The 22,817-nt window shown below is 44.0% G+C and overlaps 1 protein-coding gene across 4 annotated transcripts in view; it reads left to right on the top strand.

Moving 5' to 3' along the window:
- The window catches only part of lzts1 (leucine zipper, putative tumor suppressor 1), a 62,485-nt gene that overhangs the window by 28,633 nt on the left and 11,035 nt on the right, over positions 1–22,817 (top strand). For 3 of the 4 annotated variants that reach the window (XR_014600669.1, XM_084055727.1, XM_084055728.1), the window contains exons 2-6: positions 10,567–10,758; positions 11,722–11,913; positions 14,160–14,327; positions 21,289–21,469; positions 22,193–22,629. Coding sequence is in view for 3 of the 4 variants with exons in the window: in XM_084055727.1 (XP_083911853.1) it covers positions 10,687–10,758; positions 11,722–11,913; positions 14,160–14,327; positions 21,289–21,469; positions 22,193–22,629 (1,050 nt within the window). In the remaining variant the exon portion in view is untranslated. Of the gene's footprint in view, positions 1–8,781; positions 8,806–10,566; positions 10,759–11,721; positions 11,914–14,159; positions 14,328–21,288; positions 21,470–22,192; positions 22,630–22,817 lie in introns of those variants that run through there. The other variant, XM_084055729.1, reaches the window with a different exon arrangement.

The following is a 22,817-nucleotide window of genomic DNA, read 5'->3' on the forward strand; positions in this document are numbered from 1 at the left end:
GAAAGGTAGACACAATAAACTAGATAGATTACACACACGCATGTTAGACATTAGCATAGGAGACATTGTGAATCAAAGCGGTGCCATCTGGCTCCGTGGCGGTATGGTTTGCCTTAAGGGTGCGTCAATGTTAACAGTGACAACGGCACCCAATTTCATGGTCAGTGTGCAGCAAGAAGTATAAATCCCACTTCTTTAGGCCACTTTGCTGCTGCCGTCCAATAGGCCGTACTAATGGATTGGCCATGCTCTGCGTGTGCATGTGCGTGTGCGTGCGCGTGTGTGTGTGTGTGTGTGTGTATTACTATACTTATGAGGACCAAACGTCCCCACAAGAATAGTCGAATATGAGAAAAAGTTGTCAATTTTCTTGGTCCTCACAAGAGAAATTGTTATTTTATTGTTGAAAAAAGATTTTTAGAGCTATGTTTACAATTAGAAAAAGATTCAGGTTGGTGTTAGGTTTAGGATTTAGACCTTTAGAGGTTAGGTTTAGGGGGTTGGGGTTTGATTTTCCCCTATTTTATACTTAGTTGTGCGGCTATGTCAAACACCGCAAAATAGCCGATCTACAAGCTCACAACGTGTCGCAGCGCGACGCGTTGTGAGCTTGTAGATCTGCTATTTTTCGGCTTTAGGTTAAAAATGCCCCCAAAAAATCATAAATCAATCATAAAATCGGCTTCCTAAAATGTTGATGTCCTCACAAGTATAGTAATACAACCGTGTGTGTGTGTGTGTGTGTGTGTGTGTGTGTGTGTGTGTGTGTGTGTGTGTGTGTACGCGCGCAGTGCCGGCTTAATGGAAGGGCTTTAGGTGCTGCTGCTGCACACAGGGCACCAACCTTGGGGGGGGGGCAGCAAACGGCGGGGAGAAAGTGACTCAACTATCGGCGCAACAGCACCGACATTTAGAAGCAAAGGCGGCTGAAGGAGCGCTAAAACGGTGAAACGCATCGGTGAAGCGACAATTTCCCACGCTGCCGATGCCCCCCTTCACGCCAAAGAACTAGTTATTTTGAATGAATCGATCATGAACGACCCATCACTAGAGAGAACGGACATAATGTTGGAGAAGATCAGAGAGGGAGACAGATTATTGAGTGCCTTGTAGGTGGTATAAGCAGGAGTTTGAAGTGGATTGTTTGTTTGACAGGAAGGAAGCCGGTGTAGGTCGTTGGAGGAGGACGGGTGTAATATATGTTGGAGTTTAACTGAGGACTCTGGAGGAGCTGGTGCCGTGTGAGGATACTATGTTGCAGTAATCATGCCGGGATGATGAATGCGTGAATGAGTGTTTCAGCAGCTGGAAATGTCGGAGTGGGCCGGAGGTTTAGAGGGTTTTGGGGTTGGAATTACAGTATGCCAGATTTATACCAGTTACACATCAGTATCATGCACCGAAAGAAGCAAATCTACAAGCTCACATTGACTGATTGATTGAATGCTGTATTAGTCAGAAATGTAAACAGTACAGAGGTACAGTCAGACAATAAAGCTTAAAGGATAACACAAAAAAGTCCTGGGGACTTGTTTCCAATGCGGTACCATGTATTCAATTCATCAACATAGCATAAAAATGTACACATTAATACATGTCATCAAGAAATACAAACACTATGCTGTATGTACTGTACAAAAGAGATGGGAAAATTACATTTACCTGGTGTTAATAAGGACAAATAATGTGTGGAAATGGCATCATAAAATTGTGTGTGTGTGTGTGTGTGTGTGTGTGTGTGTGTGTGTGTGTGTGTGTGTGTGTGTGTGTGTGTGTGTGTGTGTGTGTGTGTGTGTGTGTGTGTGTGTGTGTGTGTGTGCGTGCGTGCGTGCTTGCGTGCGTGCATGCATGAGTGCGTATCTGAATTATAGTCCGGCGGGGGGGTGGGGGGGGGAGGGGTTGCAGGGGGGCCGGGGGGTTGCAGCGCGTGTGCCCTTTTCAGTCCCAGCTGACCTGTCTGACACAAAGCCCTCTTCCACAGAGGACCAGCTGACACCCCTGACAGCCACACACACACACACACACACACACACACACACACACACACACACACACACACACACACACACACACACACACACACACACACACACACACACACACACACACACACACACACTCTCAGAGGCCCCACTAGTCTCATCACCAAAGGTCTTAAATCATCTTTTGTCCCCTGAAAAGCTGTTGGGGTCAGATCATTTTTAACTGCTTATTAAAACGTCCATGGATGAAGTATAATAAAAGTATTATATTCAACTCTCAGCTCTCACTTTCAACATGCTTTCTTCCCCCAATTAAAGCTGACAGATTGTCAGACCTGAATGGAGGAATTAAAGTGAACCTGGATGGTTGATTGTTCTCACAGGGTTTGGGGCTGAACTGGACTATAATTGGGGAACAATGGGAAGGCTCCTGAAAGACTATGATATGACCAGTTATTGGACAAAGTACTCAACCCCGCTGCTTGAGTCAAAGTATAGATACTCCTTGTCAAATATTACAGCAGGTGAAAGTATTAACTGCAGGTGAAAGTTTCTCAGTCAAATTTGTGTTACTTGAGTTACTTGCTTTTAAAAATATAATGCTGTATATATATATAATGTATTCAAAAGTACAAAATTACAAAGCACATTTAATAGTGGAGTACTGGAGTCAAAAGTACAATAGTTTAACCAGACGAATCGGCCAGAGCTCTGTCTATACATTGATATAGTCTGGCCATGCCAGGCTAACAATATTTGTCTTTGAAGTGTAGTGGAGTTGGAAACCAAGATGGCGCCAAGGACGGTCGATGTGTCTCTTGGGCTTCTGGTAAACATTGCAGCTTTTTTACTGTATATTTACTGCTGTTGTTTATCAGTCTCTATGCTGAGGCAATGTCCAAAAAATCCCCAAAGAAAAGTGCATTTTACTCTGATGTACCTGCAACACAAGACGTCACATCAGTAAAGTTCCTCGAACCTTGAGGGCCCATGATAATAACAGTAAAATCATCAGTGTCAATTACACTCTGAAAGCGCACAAAACGGTCCCATTTGTACACTCTCTCAGTGTTAGGTTAACACAGGATCTGTGTGACAGATATGGTTTCAGTAGAAGGTATTATGAAGGGCCCCAATCGATTATTTTTTAGAGCACTTTGTGAGGAAACAAGTTTAATTCACATTAAGGTTGTAATGTAAACTTTAATGCAACTCAGATTGATCTGATTGATGCAGGCCAAGGTCACAGGATAATATTATCATTGTTGCTTTATCAGAAGAGCCCCCTTGTCGTTGAGTTGATTCCCACGCACCGTTCGCTCCGAGTTGACTTTCCAGAGGACAGATGTTTCTATATCGGGGTATGCTGTTTGTAACGATATCCTTGGTGGATCGATAGTGGCTCCATCTCTCTCTAAGCGGCGAGCAAAAACATCCCCTCAGACTGGTTTTCTGTCATGGATTTTGACTCATGAGGGAGAAAGACCTTTATCTAACAGAAAACACAAAATGTTAGGATTTATATTTCTGTTTTGTCAACAACGGCGTTCAGGGGGGCGGGGGGGTGCAAAGCTCCAGGCGACTGGATATTCGGGACTCGCTGTGTGACTGCGTGTGTGGCCGTGTGTGTGCGTGTGTGTGCGTGCGTGTGTGTGTGTGTGTGTCTGTCTGTGCGTGTGCATGTGTGTGTGCTTGTGCTTGTGCTTGCATACTTTTTAGCATTTTTTTCAGTTATTTTCAGCCATTTTCAATGCTGTCCTTAAAATGCTTATGTCCTCAGAAGAATAGTACGAACGCGTGTGAGTGTGTGTGCGTGTGCGTGTGCGTGTGCGTGTGCGTGTGCGTGTGCGTGTGCGTGTGCGTCTGCGTCTGCGTCTGCGTCTGCGTCTGCGCTTACGCTTGAGCTTGCATCTACTTTTGAGCAATCTTTTCAGTTATTTTCAGCCATTTCAATGCTGTCCGTAAAATTCTTATGTCCTCAGAAGAATAGTAGGCTAATACGAACGTGCGAGTGCGTGTGTGCGTGTGTGCACGGGCGCGCGTGTGAACAAACAGGCACGAGAGAGGCACTACGGCGGGTATAAATCACCATAAAAGCGCAGCAGCACATACTCCATAGTCCCTCTTATTGTGAGGAGTAGCCATTTATTTAACACTCAAATATGGTCCTTGGACCGTTCAGGGAGAATACATCAACTGGCAGGACAAGAGTTCCACACACACACAAAAGGAGAAGCAGCACACTTCAACAGACAAAGAGACAAACCAGAGAGGCAAAGCGGGCCTTTTTTTTCAACTCACTCCCTCACTCTCACTCACTCACTCTCTCTCTCTCGCTCCCTTCAAGCCAAAGTGGTGTTTGTTCAGAGAGAGGGGTGCGGGCCGGCAGTTGTGTAAAGTAACCAAGTACATTTACTCAAGTACTGTACTTTTTTGTTAGAAATGGCATTCACAAGTACGATTTTGAGGCATTTTTACTTTACTGGAGTGTTTCCAATTTTCAGTACTTTTTACTTTTACTCCACCACATCTCGAAGGCAAATATTGTACTTTTACTCCACTACAATTATTTGAAAACTTGAGTTACTAGTTACTTTGTAGATTTTGATTATTATTACAAAACATACATTAACCACTTCAGCCCTGTATACATTTCGGCCATTTGAAAATAGCCGATCTACAAGCTCACAATGCGTCGCGATGCGGCGCATTGTGAGCTTGTAGATCTGCTATTTTCAAATGATTTTCATTTGAAAACTTGTGAAACGGGACATTCTGCAGAATGAGTATACTTGCTACTTTTAATACTTTAATTGCATTTTGATACCAATATCAAAATGTACAATACGTTTGTACTTTTACTCAAGTAAGTTTTCAATTCCAGACTTTTACCTGTAACACAGTATTTCTACATTGCAGTATGGATACTTTTACTTAAGTAAAAAACGTGAGTACGTTTTCCACCACTGCTCACTCACTCTCTCTCCTTCAAGCCAAAGTGTTGTTTGTTCAGAGAGGGGGGGGGGGGGTGTGCAGGGCAGGGTGCAAAGGAGGGGGGGCAGGGGATGGATGTGTAGAGAACGAGAGAGGGAGGGAGGGGTGGGGGGGGGGCAGAAGGATTGATAGAGGGGAGGGTGGTAGTAGGAAAGGGGAGGGAAAGGATGAATGGTTATTACACAGCTAGTCGATGGAGAGGCGTGTGTGTGTGTGTGTGTGTGTGTGTGTGTGTGTGTGTGTGTGTGTGTGTGTGTGTGTGTGTGTGTGTGTGTGTGTGTGTGTGTGTGTGTGTGTGTGTGTGTGTGTGTGTGTGTGGGGGGGTGATAACGGGGCGAGCAGAGGGAGGACGAGGGGCGGGGGGCACGGGGGGGCGCGGGGGGTGTAAAGGATCCTTTGTGAATGCGAGGAGTTAATCACTTGAGCGGCGTGTGCCGGTTCTATGGGGAGCACATGTTGTACACTGGCTCCCTTGGGGTGTGTGGGTGGGTGTGTGTGTGGGGGTGTAAGGGTGGGTGGGGGTCCCAGAAGTCCCACAGAACATCTCCCTATAAGCTCACACACACACACACACACACACACACACACACACACACACACACACACACACACACACACACACACACACACACACACACACACACACACACACACACACACACACACACACACACAACATTGAAATTTACATGATGTCAGTTATAATGCAAAGCCACAGCCAGGTTTCCCGCTGACTAGAAAGGCAGGCTTTTGGAAGAGAGAGAGACCCCACCCCCTCCTCCAATAGACACACAGACAGACAAGAAGACCCTCCTGCATGGTGTGTGATAGTGTTATGTTTTCACTTGCTCCTCCTGGTTCAGTCAGGGACACATGCTTCCCTCAGACACACACACAGACACACAGACACGTACTACGTCTACACACACACACATACATCCATAGAGCCTTGTCTTGCTCTAGCCTGTCTCCAGGACTTTGTGGATGGATTGCCCTGCAGCAGCAGCAGCCTTGCTAGAGATGGGGGGCGATTAGTTGTGTGCCCCAGCAGACAGTAAGTAAAATCCATTGTTTTATGGCTGTAGACCTCATGTCAGTGTTGAATGCTAATATCCAGGAGTGATGGTTGGTTGGGTTGCAAGAGAGAGGAGAGAGAGCGAGAGAGAGAGAGAGAGAGACAGAGAGAGAGACAGAGAGAGAGACAGAGAGAGAGAGAGAGAAAGAGAGAGAGAGGTGAATTTCTGGGATAGGTTTCTTTAACGTGGCCGTGGACCACCCAGACAGGGCTGTCATCGTCATGACTCCACGTCAGGGGAGCTCTGTTTACAGCCCAGTGCCATGTGGAATTGCACTGCTTTGCACTTTGCACCAGGTACTAATTTAAGCACATTATGTGCCATTATTCACAGCTTTCAGAAGCTGTGCAGCTGTGCAGATTGTATTTTTTTTTTTGTATTTTCATCCCCGAATCAAAAAGCTTTGTTGTGGTTTTGATGTTTGGGGTCTGGCTGAGTTGGATGCTTTCCAAGTGGCTGTCAGCGTGCTGTGGCTTTTATATGCTTATGAAGGCTCCTTGCAATATGAAATGACTTTGTGCCCACACAGTTTCTCTTCTTCTCTTCTCTCCCACCACCAGCACATAATTCACAACAAACACAAAAGGATAAACATTTTCTCCATGGTTCCATTCCTGCAGCCTCCCTCTGTGCTGCTGGACCCACTTTTTACCGGTTGGCCGGTTGGCTTTTTTTCAATGGTGGAAAGATTTATTCCACGTGATTTACTTAAGTAGAAGTAGCAATACTGCAATGTAGAAATACTCTGTCCGGAATTTAAAATGTACTTGAGTAAAAGTACAAAAGTATGGTATCAAAATATACTTAAAGTATCAAAAGTAGAAAGTACTCATTATGCAGAATGTCCCATTTCAAAAGTTTTCAAAAATGTATAAAATGTGTAAAAAAGATCTACAAGCTCACAATGCGTCGCATTGTGAGCTTGTAGATTGAAATCTTGTATCTCCATATGTCACCTTTTTATGTTTGTAAAAGAGGACATTTCCAAAAAAAACTTTGCCTGTCCAAAATCGGGATGCAACAGTCTTTCTGTGGGTTTTTATAAATGAGGGCCAATACTGTGAGGGCCACAACGTGACCCTCACATCTAGAGTCCCTCACAGTCAAATTGCATTTGACTCCATATATATGACAGGAGGGCCCCTTGGGGCCTCTTCTGTTTCGTCTGACATCAGTGCATGTTGATCTCCATATGCAATTGACTCCATATATGTGCATTTGACGGGGGGGGGGGGGGGGGGTACTTTTTCCACCACAGGTAATAATTACTGCATTGGATCCAATGGGAAACACACAGGTTCATTTTGACACTTCTTGAAAAGTATAACGGCTTTGAACATACACAAGGTTCCCCCACCTCGACAGCCATGATAATTGTTTAGCTATCTGTCTAGCAGCCGTTCATGTTAATTCCCTCCCACTGATGATGACACATCTATCAGGCCTCATGGCTCACCGCCACCGCCGCTGCTCTCTCCTCTCCTCTCCTCTCCTCTCCTCTCCTCTCCTCTCCTCTCCTCTCCTCTCCTCTCCGCCTTGTGAAGGATGAAAACTCGCCACACCTCCCTCCTCCTCCTCCTCGCTCGGTGCTGCTTTAAAGCCAGGCTCAGAACAATGCCATGGCACTGACAGCTTCAGTGTGTCCTCCCCAGCACCGGGCTGTGCAGAAACAGTGATTAGCCACGGATTAGCCTGAAGCTAAGTGTAACCTACCCACTCAGAAACGCCAGCAATTACGGCGGGGCTGCTGTGCTGTGTGGCCTCGGTGCTTTTGTTTGTAGCCCGGGCCCAGACCATTATAAAGTGCTTAAAGCCAGTGGACCAGGTGGTTATTGGGAGCTTCAGTGCTCGGCCAGTTTGGAGTCCCTCTCATCTCTGCTACTTTACTTATAACTATGGAGAGGACTTTTCCCCTGTGGGCTGGAAGCACATTAACTAGTTAGGCTAACATCTGGGACTTGGTTCCACTTAAAAAGACCCATGGGGGGGGATGTTTTAGTGCAATTATTTCGCCCGGAAATACATATTTTTTTATCAAACTGTTGTTTGTGTTATGAGTGCATCGGGGTGCTCCTTCCATTCCGACATCTCGCCACTCCGACTAGTGGCTTCCGCGTGCGGTTAGGGTTAGGGTTAGGGTTAGGTATAGGGTTCGTTAACGTCGGAAAGGCGACATGTCGGAAAGGCGAAATGCACCCGAGTGCATCTGCACAGAACGCAAATATCACGCTAAAGTAATGCAACTTTTTGTCCAAAAAAAGGTCAAAGGTGAATAAATCAGATAGAGGAAGAGTGGGTTGGTTATTTTTTGCTAATGTTTAAAAAATAATAATTTGGAAAATGGTCTTAAGTAAAGTATCCATGATTTTTACATGCAGGGTATATCATTATCAGAGATTTTTACCCTTCAAAGTCTTGTTTATGCCCAAAATGACTATTATTAAATATGGCTATTCAGGTTTTGTAGAGGTTTTGTAGCAATCGTAGAAATATTAGGCGTTAATTGTCCAATGTAGCCAATTTAACATTGAGGTGCCGACTCTTCCTTGGTGCCCGCTCTTAGAGTAACCAGTAAATCAACTTGCATGAATGAGGCGTCTTCAACTGTCTTTTTAAATACTCAACTGTCAATTATGGTTTTGTTTACCCCCACCCTGGTGTGTAAAGACCTTAAACAGGACATAACAATGGACACAAGAATAGCAGATCCGGAATTGTAACTCTACGAAGCAACAAACATCCTTGCAGTGATGGTTATAAGACTCCATTTCTTTTTATTTAAGTAAAAGTATCAATACCCTATTGTAGAAATCTGTTACAAGTATTGTGGGGTTGTAGATCTGCTATTTTCAAATGGCCGAAATATATGTGTTTTGTATTAACAATCAACATCTAGAAAGTAACTAGTAACTAAAGTTTTCATATAATTTTAGTGGAGTAAAAGTACAATATTTTGCTCTGAATTGTACTGGGGTAGAAGTAAAAGTATTGAAAATTGTAAATACTCAAGTACAGTACTTAAGTACTTTACACCAGCAGTAGCAGATACAGAATTGTAACTCTTAAGAAGCAAGAAACATCCGTGTGGGTTGTACGAGGGGGTGTGGAGAAAAAAAAAACACTCAACTTTCAATCTGTCCATAATGTTTCCAGCATTCATAATTCAATCTCGTTTGCACAAACCCAAAACAAACCAACAAACAAACAAACAAAAAAACATGGGGAATCAAACAATTTGAGCCTGGCAGGAAATATACTCAACTGTGTGCTCTGAAAACTTTTAATCTTAGCAGTGTGGTTGCATGGTCTCTCTCCCGCTATAGTACCTGTCAAAATAGCTGGCAAACAATAGAGAAGTATTTTATAGTAATATAATTCCAGGTTGCTGGTGTTGTAGCCTACTATGCGCCAAGTGTTGAGTAGATTTGAAGCAGCCTAATTACAAGTTTGTTTAGAGGAAGGGCACCCAAAGGGTTATTTGTCAAGATCAACGGCTGTGCCATAAATCTAGGCGAACAAAGCCGGGCGGAATGCCAACAACACTGGGCTTTCTTTCGTTTTTCTCTCTCTCTCTCTCGCTCTCTCTCTCTCTCTCTCTCTCTCTTCACCTCACTCTGTTTGTTTTGCAAATGTGTGAGAACACCTGCACGTCTGAACTGAACACTAAAGGGTTGTTGGGATCCTTTAGGATTAATTTTTTTTTTTTTACGATTTTTACGGTTCCTTAAACAATTCCCTCCCAATGGTTTGATTCCCTAATAATAACAGTCCCCTTTAACGATTTCTATGGCTATGGAGGGTCCATTTGGTTCCATTTGTACATTCTCAAGAGCTATGGTGGTCCTTGAAAAGAGGTCAAGTCCACATACTAGCTCTGACAGTTTGATAAAAACTTGGAAAACGGTTCCAGAACCAGAAGAAGTAAATGCAGGGGCGTCACGGCCATTCACTGTGCGTACGACGCGACACCCTCACTCTCACAGATCCGTGATTTCATACCCCCCACTTTTTGGGAAAAAAAATGAATAAAATAATAATAATAATAATAATATATCTTTTTTTGCTGTAAAATCAGGCAAAAATAATAATTAAATAACTTAACCCGAACCCTAACCCTAAAACTGAAATAAAGTAACCAAAACACCGGAAAAAAACTAACAAAATCCGCCCAAAAAACGCACATTTTTGAAAATTCAAATTTGTTTACATTTGACAGTTACAAATGATCGCTTAAATGATATTCAAAGATTTGCACAAATTTTCACGATTTTTCAAAAATAGCAGATCTACAAGCTCCGAGTGCCGCACTATGAGCTTGTATATCTGCTATTTTTGAATAGCCAAAGTATAAAATAAGGGGTATAGTCCACCGAAAGTCCATCCCCCCCACTTTCTGAGAGCCTGTGACGTCCCTGCTCAAATGTTTTACTCAAGTAAAAGTATCAATACCACAATGTATACTTTGTTACAAGTAAAGGTCTGATATTCACGTTTCCCCATACTTTTTTTTGCAGATGAAGCCAGCGGTGACAGCTCCTCTATCCCGGGGTCATGACACCAGTCCTCTCATCACCACCACTGTGTAAACTGTCCATCACCGTTCCTCTAGCCCCGCCCTGCCCCCCTCCTCACCTATGCCCTGCGGGATCATGGGAAGTGTAGGCAGCCTCCTGAACGGCCACAGCCTCAACAGCAAACACTGCCAGGTAGGCCTACTGTAGGGCTGCAACCAGGGGCGTCACGGCCATTCACTGTGCGTACGACGCGACACCCTCACTCTCACAGATCCGTGATTTCATACCCCCCACTTTTTGAAAAAATAAAAAATATATATATTTTTTGATAATACATCGGTAAAAATAAGAATTAAATAACCTAACCCTAACCCTAAAACCGAAATAAAGTAACCAAAACACGAAAAAAAAAAAATCTGCCCAAAAAACACGAAATTTTGAAAATACAGAATTTGTTTACATTTGACAGTTACAAATGTTTTTCACGCTTTTTCAAAAATAGCAGATCTACAAGCTCATAGCGCGGCACTCGGTGCTGCGCTATGAGCTTGTATATCTGCTATTTTTGAATAGCCAAAGTGTAAAATAAGGGGTATAGTCCACCGAAAGTCCATCCCCCCACCTTCTGAGAGCCCGTGACATCCCTGGCTGCAACAGCAAATTTTGATTTCGTTTTAGCCATATTTTAGTCATCTGAAAGGTTTTAGTTTTAGTCTAGTCTTAGTCGACTAAATATCATAAGATTATAGTCGACTAAATCTACAGTTGATTTAGTCGACTAAAATGTATTGTGGCGGTGCCTTGATGGTGTCGTAATGGCTGATTTTACACTTTTGCATGCTGAAAGTAGCTGATCTACAAGCTCACCACCCGAGCACAACCAAACATAAAATGACTTGTCTTTTAGTTCTCTTCTCCACTAATTCCCTACTGACATTTTAGTCTAGTTTTTATTTGTTGACTTAGTTTTAGTCATCATAGCTTAGTTTTTATTTAGTTTTCATCAGTGAAAAAATTAGTCGACGAACATTTTTCGTCATAGTTTAAGTCGACGTTATCAACACTGGCTGCAACTACAGTATATGACCTTTAATCAATCACCAATTGTACTCAATTCATCAGTTGGACTAACTGTTGCACCACCCTTGCTGCCAGGCCTCAGACTGCACACTGAAGAAGGGAACCGGCAACCAGCGACAGAGGAGGCCGGGGGGCCGCAGCCTGGACGGTTTACTGAAGTACGGTTTCACCCAGGGGGCCTCGTCCTCTACGTCCTCGTCTAATCAGCCCTCCAAGGCCCTGTCCCACTCCCGCTCAGGACACAGCGAGGACTTCTTCTACATCAAGGTGAGTCGGTCGATGCACTGAAGGAGGACGTGCCTAATATAGTACTTCTCAAATTGGGGGTCCAGGGACTGGGTGGCGGGGGGAGGGGACATACATCAAACGCAGAGAGAAGCCAAGAACCTAGCATCTGCCTAAATAACATAATTACATTTTAACAGAGTGGGAGTGTACTTACTTACTTAATGCTCTTTAAGCCGGCTGGCATGTAGGGCAGCAAGAAAGGATCTCCACTCCTGTCTGTTCTGGGCCAGCGTCTTTATAGAACCCCAGGTGTGATGCAGGTTCTTCAGCTCTCCCTCCACTGTCCTATGCCAGGTGTTCTTGGGTCGGCCTCTCTTACGTTTACCGTCTGGTGTCCAGTGAAAGGGCAGTTTGGGTGATGTTGTCCTGCTCTCTACGGATTACATGTCCAATCCATTTCCACCGCCTTCTCATAAGGATGGTAGCCATGTTGTCCTGTTTACACAGGCTAAGAAGGTGTTGATCAGAGATGGTTTTGGGCCAGAATTTTCTCTGTATTTTCCGTAGGCTTTTGGTGTGGAAGGTTGACAGTTTGTGGAGATCATTTTCTGTCGTTCTCCAACATTCAGAACCATATAGCAGGGTATAGACAGGACCCAGCTCTGGTACAATCTTAGCTTGGTGGTTAGATCGTCTCAAAGTCAATGAAAACCGTGAACAAAATAATGTCAGAAATGGACCAGGAGGCAGACTTGCAGAAAACAAAAAGTGGAAAAACTGAAGAAAAGCAACTCAAAAATCAACCACACAAATGAACAGAAGTGTCAACCTCTCCCCATGGCAGAGGCTACAGAGCTGTTCCCCTTAATATACTCCAACCCTTCGATTTCTCATCAACCAACCACAGTAGAACAGCAATCCACCCAATATGCTCCCCATGCTCTAATCAATCAGCTAGGCTGCCTTCAATCAGCTCTTCAGGCACCAATCACCCAAACTACACAGCTAGGCTTCATCTAGGCCACTTCCTCATAACAGCATCTGACTGTGCAGATAAACATAAAGGTTATCAACATTTACAATTACAATTTAGGCATTTAGCAGCCAATCTTAATCCAAAGCGACTCACAGTAAGCACGGTAAACACGAGGTAATACATCAAATGCATAGAAATAGTAATCTAGGATCATAGGTAAACCAAGAACCTATCATCAGTCTAGTATATAATCATCAGTCAATGTACTATAATCTGTACATTGAAACTATACACACTATAGGATGCCAGGTCTACAAATGACTTGGCATCTGTCTACACATAATATGCTATCATTATCTAAATTACATTTTAGCCTTTGCAAGGGATTCCAGTCACAACAGAATGTGCACCTTCTGTGGGACTACAGACGAATCCACGGAGCGCTGCGGTGTCAGACTCCTGCTGCGGTGTGCATTCTGACACCGCTGTTATGATTGCGGCAAAGTGGGGTCCGGGGACCCCCAGAGGTACTTGAGGGGGTTTCAGGGGGTCCCCAGCTAAATGATGGATAGGAACCAAATGGACCCTTATGAGTCTGTAACTCTGAGAGTGTACAAATGGAACCAAATGGACCCTAACGGGTCCATTTGGTTCCATTTGTACACTCTCAGAGTTAAGTTAACATTGATTTTACAACATGAATTGGGGTCCCAGAGATAGAAATGCCATTATATGGGGGTCCGTAGCCCTAATGCATGTCAAACTGGGGGTCCTTAAAATGTATTTTTTCAAATGGGGGTCCGCGGGCTAATAAGTGTCCATTTGGGGGTCCTTGACATGAAAAAGTTTTGAGAAGTCTATAGGAGTCATGCTACAAGCATAACAATACATTTCAATATGCATGTATAGTGTACTGCTGTGACAAGAGAGGACATTAGTCTGTGGAAGAGGCTGCTCTGTCACACCTCTCTTGTGTCTTAATATTTTGTCCTGAATCTCGTAATCATAAATATACAAAATATGCATAATATCATCTCTTTCGGGTGGAAACCTCATAGTCCAAAACTGTTACTTTTCAGGATTCAAATGAAAAAACAGCAAAAGTAGCAGATCTACAAGCTCGAAACGCGTCCCTTCGCGTCACGTTTCGAGCTTGCCGATCTGCTACTTTCGATGCTTTCGTGTGATGCTGTAGTATGATCAAGTAGGACATTCATTCACAAAAAAAAAATATATATATGGCGAAAAGAGGTTTCTGCCCCGACAGCAACGATATGTTCATTCTCTCCCCGCGTTCTCTTGACCCAAGGTGACCCAAAAACCCAGGTCGGCGTACCAGCGGGGCGGCGGCTCATTGGAGGACCGTCTAGAGGGAGGCGGGACCAGCAGCAGCGACAACATGGATCCAGACGGCAGCAGCAGACTGCCTCCTCCTCCCAAGCTGCCTCCCATGTCAGGGAAAACGGCGGTTGAGAGGGTAAACAAACACTCACACACACACTGTTTTGTTGTCACTGGTATATTGTTAACATAAGATAAGATAGAAGTGGAATTTATATGCCGGAAGGGTGGTGGTGAGGGTGGGGTGGGGCAGAGGGAGGGAGGTGGGTCGGTTGTTATACTAACAGCTGCGGTATAAAGAATAAATAGGGAAGAAAAAAACGCCCGAGACAATGAAAGTAAACAGAGATAAACACAGTGTAAAGCATGAGGTAAACAAAGAAAAAACGCGATGCGAGAAAGATATAGTGTACACACAGGTATTCGTGTCTACGGAGATTCATCAGTGCGGCTGTAAGTGCCAGAAGCAGCAGCTCGACGAACATTGCAAGTTAACAGAATAACACAAACGATAATAAAACAAACTGAATGAAACAGTAATTGAGATGAAGCGAGTGTACAGATACAATTAACATGATGACCGATAGCTTCAAACACTCCTCTTCATAATACTAAATTATTATGTTACACTACACTAGACAATATTTATTTCATTTTCATGTAATTTAATTTCTATATAAAAAAAATGTTTTGCAACTCATTTACTAATTTCAGTTTTCTCTCCCTGGGCAGGTTAGACACAAAAACAAGCACAGAACAGCAAATTGTCACTGTCAGGTGATTACCTTGTATGTCCAAAATCGTTTCTTGGCTGTCCAGCAGAAACCAGCTAACTCCATTTTCCCATAAATCAGTGCTATTGAACACAGTTTACGTCTGTGTGTGTTGATTAAAAAAAATATTGAACCAATGAATAGTATTAAAAAGCGCTTCTGACAAAACCAGCTAACTCCATTGGATCCTCAAACTTTATGCTAAACCAGCTAACTCCACCAAAGGAGGGTGGAGTTAGCTGGTTTTGCTGACTCCAGGCTCCACCCCCTTTTGACCTCCAACCTCATTGTGAGCTTGGAGGTCCATTCAGCTGTTCTCATCAATGATGAACAAAACCTCCTAACTCCACTTTTTGTTTTGTTTTTGTCATTTCCTGAAAAATGAACATTTTAGAGTTTCTGCCAGACAGCAGATATATTTTTTAAGTTAAATAGTGAAAATAGCCGATCTACAAGTTCAAATGCGGCGCATCGTGGCGCGTTATGAGATTGTACATCTGCTATTTTCACCATTTTTATGTGGCACTTGTATAAAACAAAAACAAAAACATAAAAAGTTGAAATATGGAGACACAAGGTTTCTGCCCGACAGCAACAGAATACAAAACAACACGGTGCTTAACAGTCCAAACCAGTGGGAGATTAAAGTAGAAACACGACCAAACAAAACCCAAACAATAAAAAACAAGGCAAACATTGGCGGTGACACATTTGTGCTGAGTTTAGCCAAAATCTCCAGGCTGGTTTTAATTTAAACATTGCAAAAGCCTTCTGAGATTCTAACTGTTTATGGGTATTGAATACCACTTCCCCACTACTTTAAAATGAGAAAGCAGACCGACTATAAAGGCTGTGTTTCTGAAGTGTGGTACTGGTGCTACCCAGTCACCTCTAGTCCATGCTCCAGGGGCGAAAATCTGGCTTGGGGCTGGGGGGGGGGGGGGGGGGGGGGGGGTTCGGTTTTAGGGTTAGGTTTAGGGTTAGGTTAGGGTTATCATTTTTGCCTGATTTTACAGATTTCTTATCAAAAAATTAATTATTTTAACATTTATTCTTATTATTCTAAATGACTTAGGGGGGTCCAATCTGAAGCTAGGGGGGGACAAAACCCCCCCGTCCCCCCCGGGATTTGCGCGCCTGAGATGCTCTGCTAATGGCGCTGCCACTGTGGCAAGACAGACCAGACATCCAAAAGGAGTGGGTGTGAGATTATGATTTTTGTTCAGGCATTCACTACTATATTCTTTGAGACACCAGGCTCAACGAATGATACTGTTGCTGTTTGCACATACATGCAGAGTGACTTAAGTTTTAACATCCAACTGTCACAAAAAGTGGGGCGACCTGCTAACATGGTCCAGCAGCGTGTGACTGTCTGAGAATGTATAATGAGGAGATTCTGTAAGACATGGCAGCCTACATACATTAATGTGACTCTCTGGGTCACATACACATGCATGTCATGCAGTGTTGATTTCGTCGACTAAAACTATGACAAAAAAAAAGTCTGTTGACTACCGTTTTTCACTGACGAAAAAGGAAATAAAAACGAAATAAAAACTAAGCTATGATGACTAAAACTATGACTAAATATACTGACAACAAATACAAACTAGTCTAAAATGTTTGGGAGGGACGAGTGGAGAAGAGATCCAGTAAGAACTAAGAACAAGTCATCATGGGTGCGTGCGGATGTCACAGACTGAAAAGAGTTGATCTACAAAGCTTGCAGATCGGCTATTTTCGGCATGCAGCTAAATCCTTTCGATGCCATCACGGCCCGCCATGGTCCAACAGCCCGTGACTGAGAATGTATAATAAGTAGATTCTGTGAGACACGGTAGCCTACATGATTAGACTCTGGGTCACATACAGTACACATGTCATGGGTCATGGGTTTTTACTACGGTACACTGGACATGGAATCACTACACATATGAGCTATTAAAGCTTTATTATGTAACTTTCCCCTTCTACCCCAGATTTGAACCCGGTTTCCTGCGTAAGTGCAGATTTTTTTTTTTACCGTTGAGCTAATAGATGTGTGTGTGTGTGTGTGTGTTTACAGGGGCTGACAGCATAAACGGAGTGTGTGTCTGCTTGCTCAGGGGATAAGTTGAATCTTGACCATCGGGTCAAATTCGTGTCAGATCCTGTGTCTAGTAGCAACTATTAGCACCATTCAGGTGAATGAAGAAAGCTTAGATGGTAATCGGTCATTGTAGCCGAACTTTCATATTGAAATTGTGAGAGAGAGAGAGAGAGAGAGAGAGAGAGAGAGAGAGAGAGAGAGAGAGAGCTTGTAGATTGGCTATTTTCACAACTTTTATGTGGCCCTAGGATTTTCGTGGCCCTAAGCAAACACCCCCATTATAAAATCATTATGTTATTTTGTATTGCATACTAAAATAATAACGCTAGTTGTTGGATAGGAGATACATGACATAATTACGATATGAAAGTAAAAAATATTATTATTATTATTATTATTATTATTATTATTATTATGTTTGGCCCCCCTAGTGGTTGTGGCCCTAAGCGACCGCTCATATTGCTTATAGCAGCGGCCGGCCCTGTATGTGGCTTTTGTCTGATAAGGTAAAGGCATTAATTATACGAAATATGGAGATACAAGGTTTCCACCCGGCGAGGGGGAAAAGTTACATGTTTTTGTACATACAGTATGAGGTTTCCACCCGACAGAGACCATAGGTATAGTCAGCCATTTCTCATCTCCCACAATGCATTGGACATCCAAGCTCACTAATCAGCTCCTCACTGATTAATGACCCAGGAATGCCTTGATCTCCTCTGAGGAGAAGCCCCTGTCTGTCTGTCTGTACCAGGTCTACATAATATCCTCTCTGTGTGGGGCAGAAACCTCTTATCTCCATATTATAACTTTTTAGATTTTTTTCGTTAATTCATGCCCTGCTTGATCATACTACAGCAGTGGTTTTCAACCTTTTTCATGCCAAGGACCCAACTTGATATACATTTGACCACGGACCCCCATCTGAAAATGATTTGTGCCAGGGACCCCCAGAAGAGAAGATTTGTGTTAAAAATGCAAAATTCTCCAAAATCCTTCTAACACTTTCAAGATGTTTTTTTTAACATTTTCAAAAATAGCAGATATAGAAGCTCGCAGCGCGGCACGAAGTGAAGCTGTGAGCTTGTGAGCTTGCTGTGAGCTTGTATATCTGCCATTTTTTAATAGCCAACGTATATACAATTATGGATAAAGGGGTGAAAATGTATTGACACCTTTTGCTGGGGACCCCCTGGAACCCCCTCAAGGACCACTGGCGGTCCCCGGACCACTGGTTGAGAACCACTGTAGACTGTACACACAAAAGTATTAAAAGTAGCAGATCTACAAGCTCAAAACACAGCGCAAAAACACGAAACATTGAAATATGGAGATGCGAGGTATTCCGCCCGACAACAACGATATGCGAGCACACAGCTCCCTCAATAGGCCTTTATACACCGACGACCGCAATGGATGGATGGAGAGAGAGAGAGAGAGAGAGAGAGAGAGAGAGGCCAGCTAGAGCAGAGCGGATAGAGACAGAGATGAAACGGAAGCTAAGTAGACGGAGAAAGAACGACAGAGAGACTGTGAGAGAGAGGGAGGGAGAGAGAGATGAGATGAGATGAGATGGAGAGAATGATAAAGAGAAAGGCAGGGATGGTAGTGGTGGAAAAAAGTACAACAATGTTTTTTTTTTACTTAAGTAAAAGTAGTAATGCAATACACAATATCGCCTCTGTCAGGTGGAAACCTCATATGTCCAAAACTGTTACTTTTCAGGATTTAAATTCAAAAGCATCAAAAGTAGCAGATCTACAAGCTCGAAACGCGTCGCTTCGCGGCGCTTTTCGAGCTTGTAGATCTGCTACTTTTGATGCTTTTGTGTGACGCTGTAGTATGATCAAGTAGGTCAAAATATGGAGATAGGAGGTTTCTGCCCGACAGCAACGATTGTACTATGTAGGTACAGGGGAGGACCGTGCATGTGAGCAGCGTGATATAACTATGAGAGTGACGGCACTAGTGTTGACTCCCACTGTAAGAATGAATTGTGGAAGCTCTCGTTATATCTCAATGAGGAAGTTCCAATGTTTGGAACTACAGGAGGCAACATCCCGCTTTGCGGCGAAATCAAAGCATGACGCAACTCTCTCTCTCCGTGGGTCTGAGGTAGGCAGGTAGCTAGCCAATACCGTTGTGCAATGGAGCATGAATTAGGTTTATGGGAGCAGCAGCATCTGTTGGCCTGTATTTGTATGTCTCTCTCTCTCTCTATGGGTCTGGGTGTGAGGAGAGGTGAGAAGAGGGGAGAGGAGAGGAGAGGAGAGGAGAGGAGAGGAGAGGAGAGGAGAGGAGAGGAGAGGAGAGGAGAGGAGAGGAGAGGAGAGGAGAGCATCCCAGGCTTCCCTCCCATGCCATATGAAGTCAGTGTGTAGGAATGCTGAACCCACAACAAGCCTGAACCAACTAACTCACACTTCAAGTCCAGCCAGCGTTCTCACATTATTAATGTCAGAGAGAGAGAGGACATTCATCTTCAGGCAGCAGACAGCCAGAGCATGCATGGGGGAGAGATGAGGGATGCAGGGGGAGGGAAAGGAAGAGAGGAGAGAGGAGAGGAGAGGAGAGGAGAGGGAAGGGAAGAGGAGGGCAGGGGAGGAGGGGAGGAGAGGGGGGTACAGATGTGTTACTGTTTGTGACACTCCTCGACGGCACAGTAGACGGGATGCGTGGAACTACAAGTTGATCTTTAAAATGACTCCTCCCCTCTCTCTCATGACTGTGTCGTGAATTTTCCTTTGCTGTCATGGTGGAAACCTTGTATGTCCCAAACCGTTCCTTCTTTAATATTATTAAAAACCAAATAAAATATTTTAAAAGGATGAAAATAGCCGATCTACAAGCTCACAACGCGTCGCATCGCGGCGCGTTGTGAGCTTGCAGATCGGCTATTTTCACTACTTTTGTGCGAGACTCTTGTACGAGGAAGACGGGCGTTAATTTACGAAAAAAAATAAAACGTTTAAATATTGGAGATACAAGATTTTTCTGCCAGACAGCCGCTATGTGTAGTTGTTTATGTGTTTTTCAATGCGGCGTCTGCCTGTGGTGAGAGCAGCTCCCATGCCTTTGTGGTTTCCATTTCTACGAGACTATATATCGGAAAAGAAAAGAGAAAAAGTTGTTGTTGTTTTTTTCCCCCCGGCCCTCTCTTCTTCGCACCGCTACTTTCATCTCTGTGAAATGTGTCCAAAAAAGGAGGTCCCGCTCCTCGCTCTGATACAGTACATCGACTAACAGGGCGCCCTAAAAATACAAAACCTATAGATCCTAGGGAGCTTACTGGGGAAAACGGGGTGTGTGAATTATCACATTCAATTCATTTGAGGGACCAAATCAGTCAACAAAAAGTGGGACAGGAATCAGAAAGGGTGATATTAGTCTGCCTACTTAACCTACAAGATCACCCTCCACACATTGATTGATTGATTGAACACTTTATTAGCAGTTTACAAAAAAAAACACAGGGGCAGGGTGATGTCGGTTAGTAAAAACAGAGAGATGTGTTGAGGTGAGCGGTGAGTCGCTTATCACCGTGGCTCAGTGACGCCATGTTGTAGTTTTCAAACCACCGCGGTGAGAGGATGATCACCGAAAATGGTAGCATGCGCCCCCCTTAACATATTGATTACCAAGATATTAAACATAGTTTTCTATACCCTTGCCAGATGTAATTACCTCAATCCGATGATATTTGAAACACCGTGGAATATTTGAAACACGCATTTGTGTCCCAAAAAAACAAAAAAAAATTGTCCGCGTGGGTTGGCGGAGGTATCTGTGTATCCATAGGAACGACAACCTTCCAACCGTGATCTGCCATTTTTGGGCTACGGCCCGTTGAAAACGGGTGGATTTCAATGCAAAAAAAAATCCACTCATTCCAAAGCTGTGTTAGGGTGCCCCTTGTGGAATTTTCAAAAACAAGTGTTTTTTTTGGAAAGAACGCATCAATGTGATCTTGGCCATCAAGTGATGGATTTGAAAGAACGCATCAATGAGATCTTGGCAATCAATGTGTTAAGTAGACAGACTAATATGACACTTTTAGATTTCTGTCAGGTTGTGTTTCCACATTATTGTTGACTGACAGGAATCACTCAAAGTAATAGAATGTCTGACAAAAGGAAGTGATGCCCATTATTCACGCAAGGCCTCATGGGACATTGTGAACTTGTGGATAGATAAACTCAATCTTTCTATCGTTCTGTCCTTCTCTCTTCCAGGCTATTACTGATAAGTCTGTGGTCCGGCCCACCGCCTTCAAGCCCGTACTTCCCAGGAGCACGTCCTCCCCCGGGGCCACGGCGAGGGGCCCCAACAGCTTGGACCACTTCCTGGGCCCCCTGGAGAGGGCCAGGGGCCCTGAATCCTACGGACACAACATGAAGCAAGACACCTTCTCAGGTGCTTGTAAAAATGGAACCTCTGCGTTTTAACACTATAACCACACTATAACCCATATGCGTCCTGCGTCCCGATTCTGGGCACGTCATAATAATTAGACAAACATTCTGCAAAAATTGGCGATAACTATGTTTAGTGCTGTGTTACCGGAAGGTGGCATGATACCCATTTCCTGTTTGGGTTATTTTCCCATTATTTGATGTTGGCAAATTTATAGGCCTACAGGAAACACAAACGAAGTATTGTGTTCCCCATTCAAATCTGCTGCCGAGCCAATCAAATGAAGCTATGGGACACTGAACTGGATCAGGAAACGGGTATGCTACCTTTTGGAAAGTTATGCACAGAGCCTGCAGAATGTGTTGCCTTGTGAGCTTGTAGATCGGCTATTTTGTGGTTCTCCAACTTTTCTGGATCAGGGCCCACTTGAAAATCTCGAAAGTGTTCAAGGGTGATCAATCAATCGAATGTGTTCCGGCTACGATCAATGGGTGAGAATCACTGACATACAACAACAACATATAATGGATTTACGGGTTTAGGTCGTCATTATGCGATAGAAACCGATTGCTTTGCTGTACGTCTATTTGTCTTTGTTGACATAATAGAGATGCGCCTCCTGGCCTCATCAGAACAGGGAAACACACTTCAACATAATGACTCTGTAATTGAATTAAAGAGGCCATTATTTCCATCTCTTCATCTCTTCATCTCTTCCTTCAGGGACGCTGTCCGACTCCGGACGTAACTCCATGTCCAGCCTGCCCACGCACAGCACCAGCGGCAGCCTGAGTGCGTCCACGCCGGGCCCCGCCCCCCCCATGACTCACAGCGTGGGCAGCTCCACGACCCCGGCCAGCGGCGGCCTCGCCCTGGGTCCTCATCCTAACTGTCCTCCGTGGACCAACGGCGGCAATGCATTCAAATCCATTAGCCCGAGCTACGCGACCGGCGGGAATAGCAACAACGGAGGGTCTAAGGCTAACAGGGACGCCGGCCACGGCGGCTCTCTCACGACTTCCGCGGACCACCAGCCGCCGAGCCGAGTCCTGTCTGAGAGCTTAGGCGGGATCCGATCCCCCATCACCACGGACGAGCTGCTGATAGAGCGCCTGGAACAGAGGCTGCTGGAGAGAGAGTCTGAACTCCAGGAGCTACAGGTACTGTACCCCAACTTTATAGAATAACAGCCTTCATCCATGTAATGCAGCAGTTCTGAAACTTTTTCATAGATAGATAGATAGATAGATAGATAGATAGATAGATAGATAGATAGATAGATAGATAGATAGATAGATAGATAGTATCATCACTGTTGTGTAAATTCATGTTTATTTTTTTCTATTTA

This window comes from Gymnoscopelus microlampas (genome assembly GCF_963454915.1).
Source record: "Gymnoscopelus microlampas genome assembly, chromosome: 4".
NCBI classification, from domain to species: domain Eukaryota; kingdom Metazoa; phylum Chordata; class Actinopteri; order Myctophiformes; family Myctophidae; genus Gymnoscopelus; species Gymnoscopelus microlampas.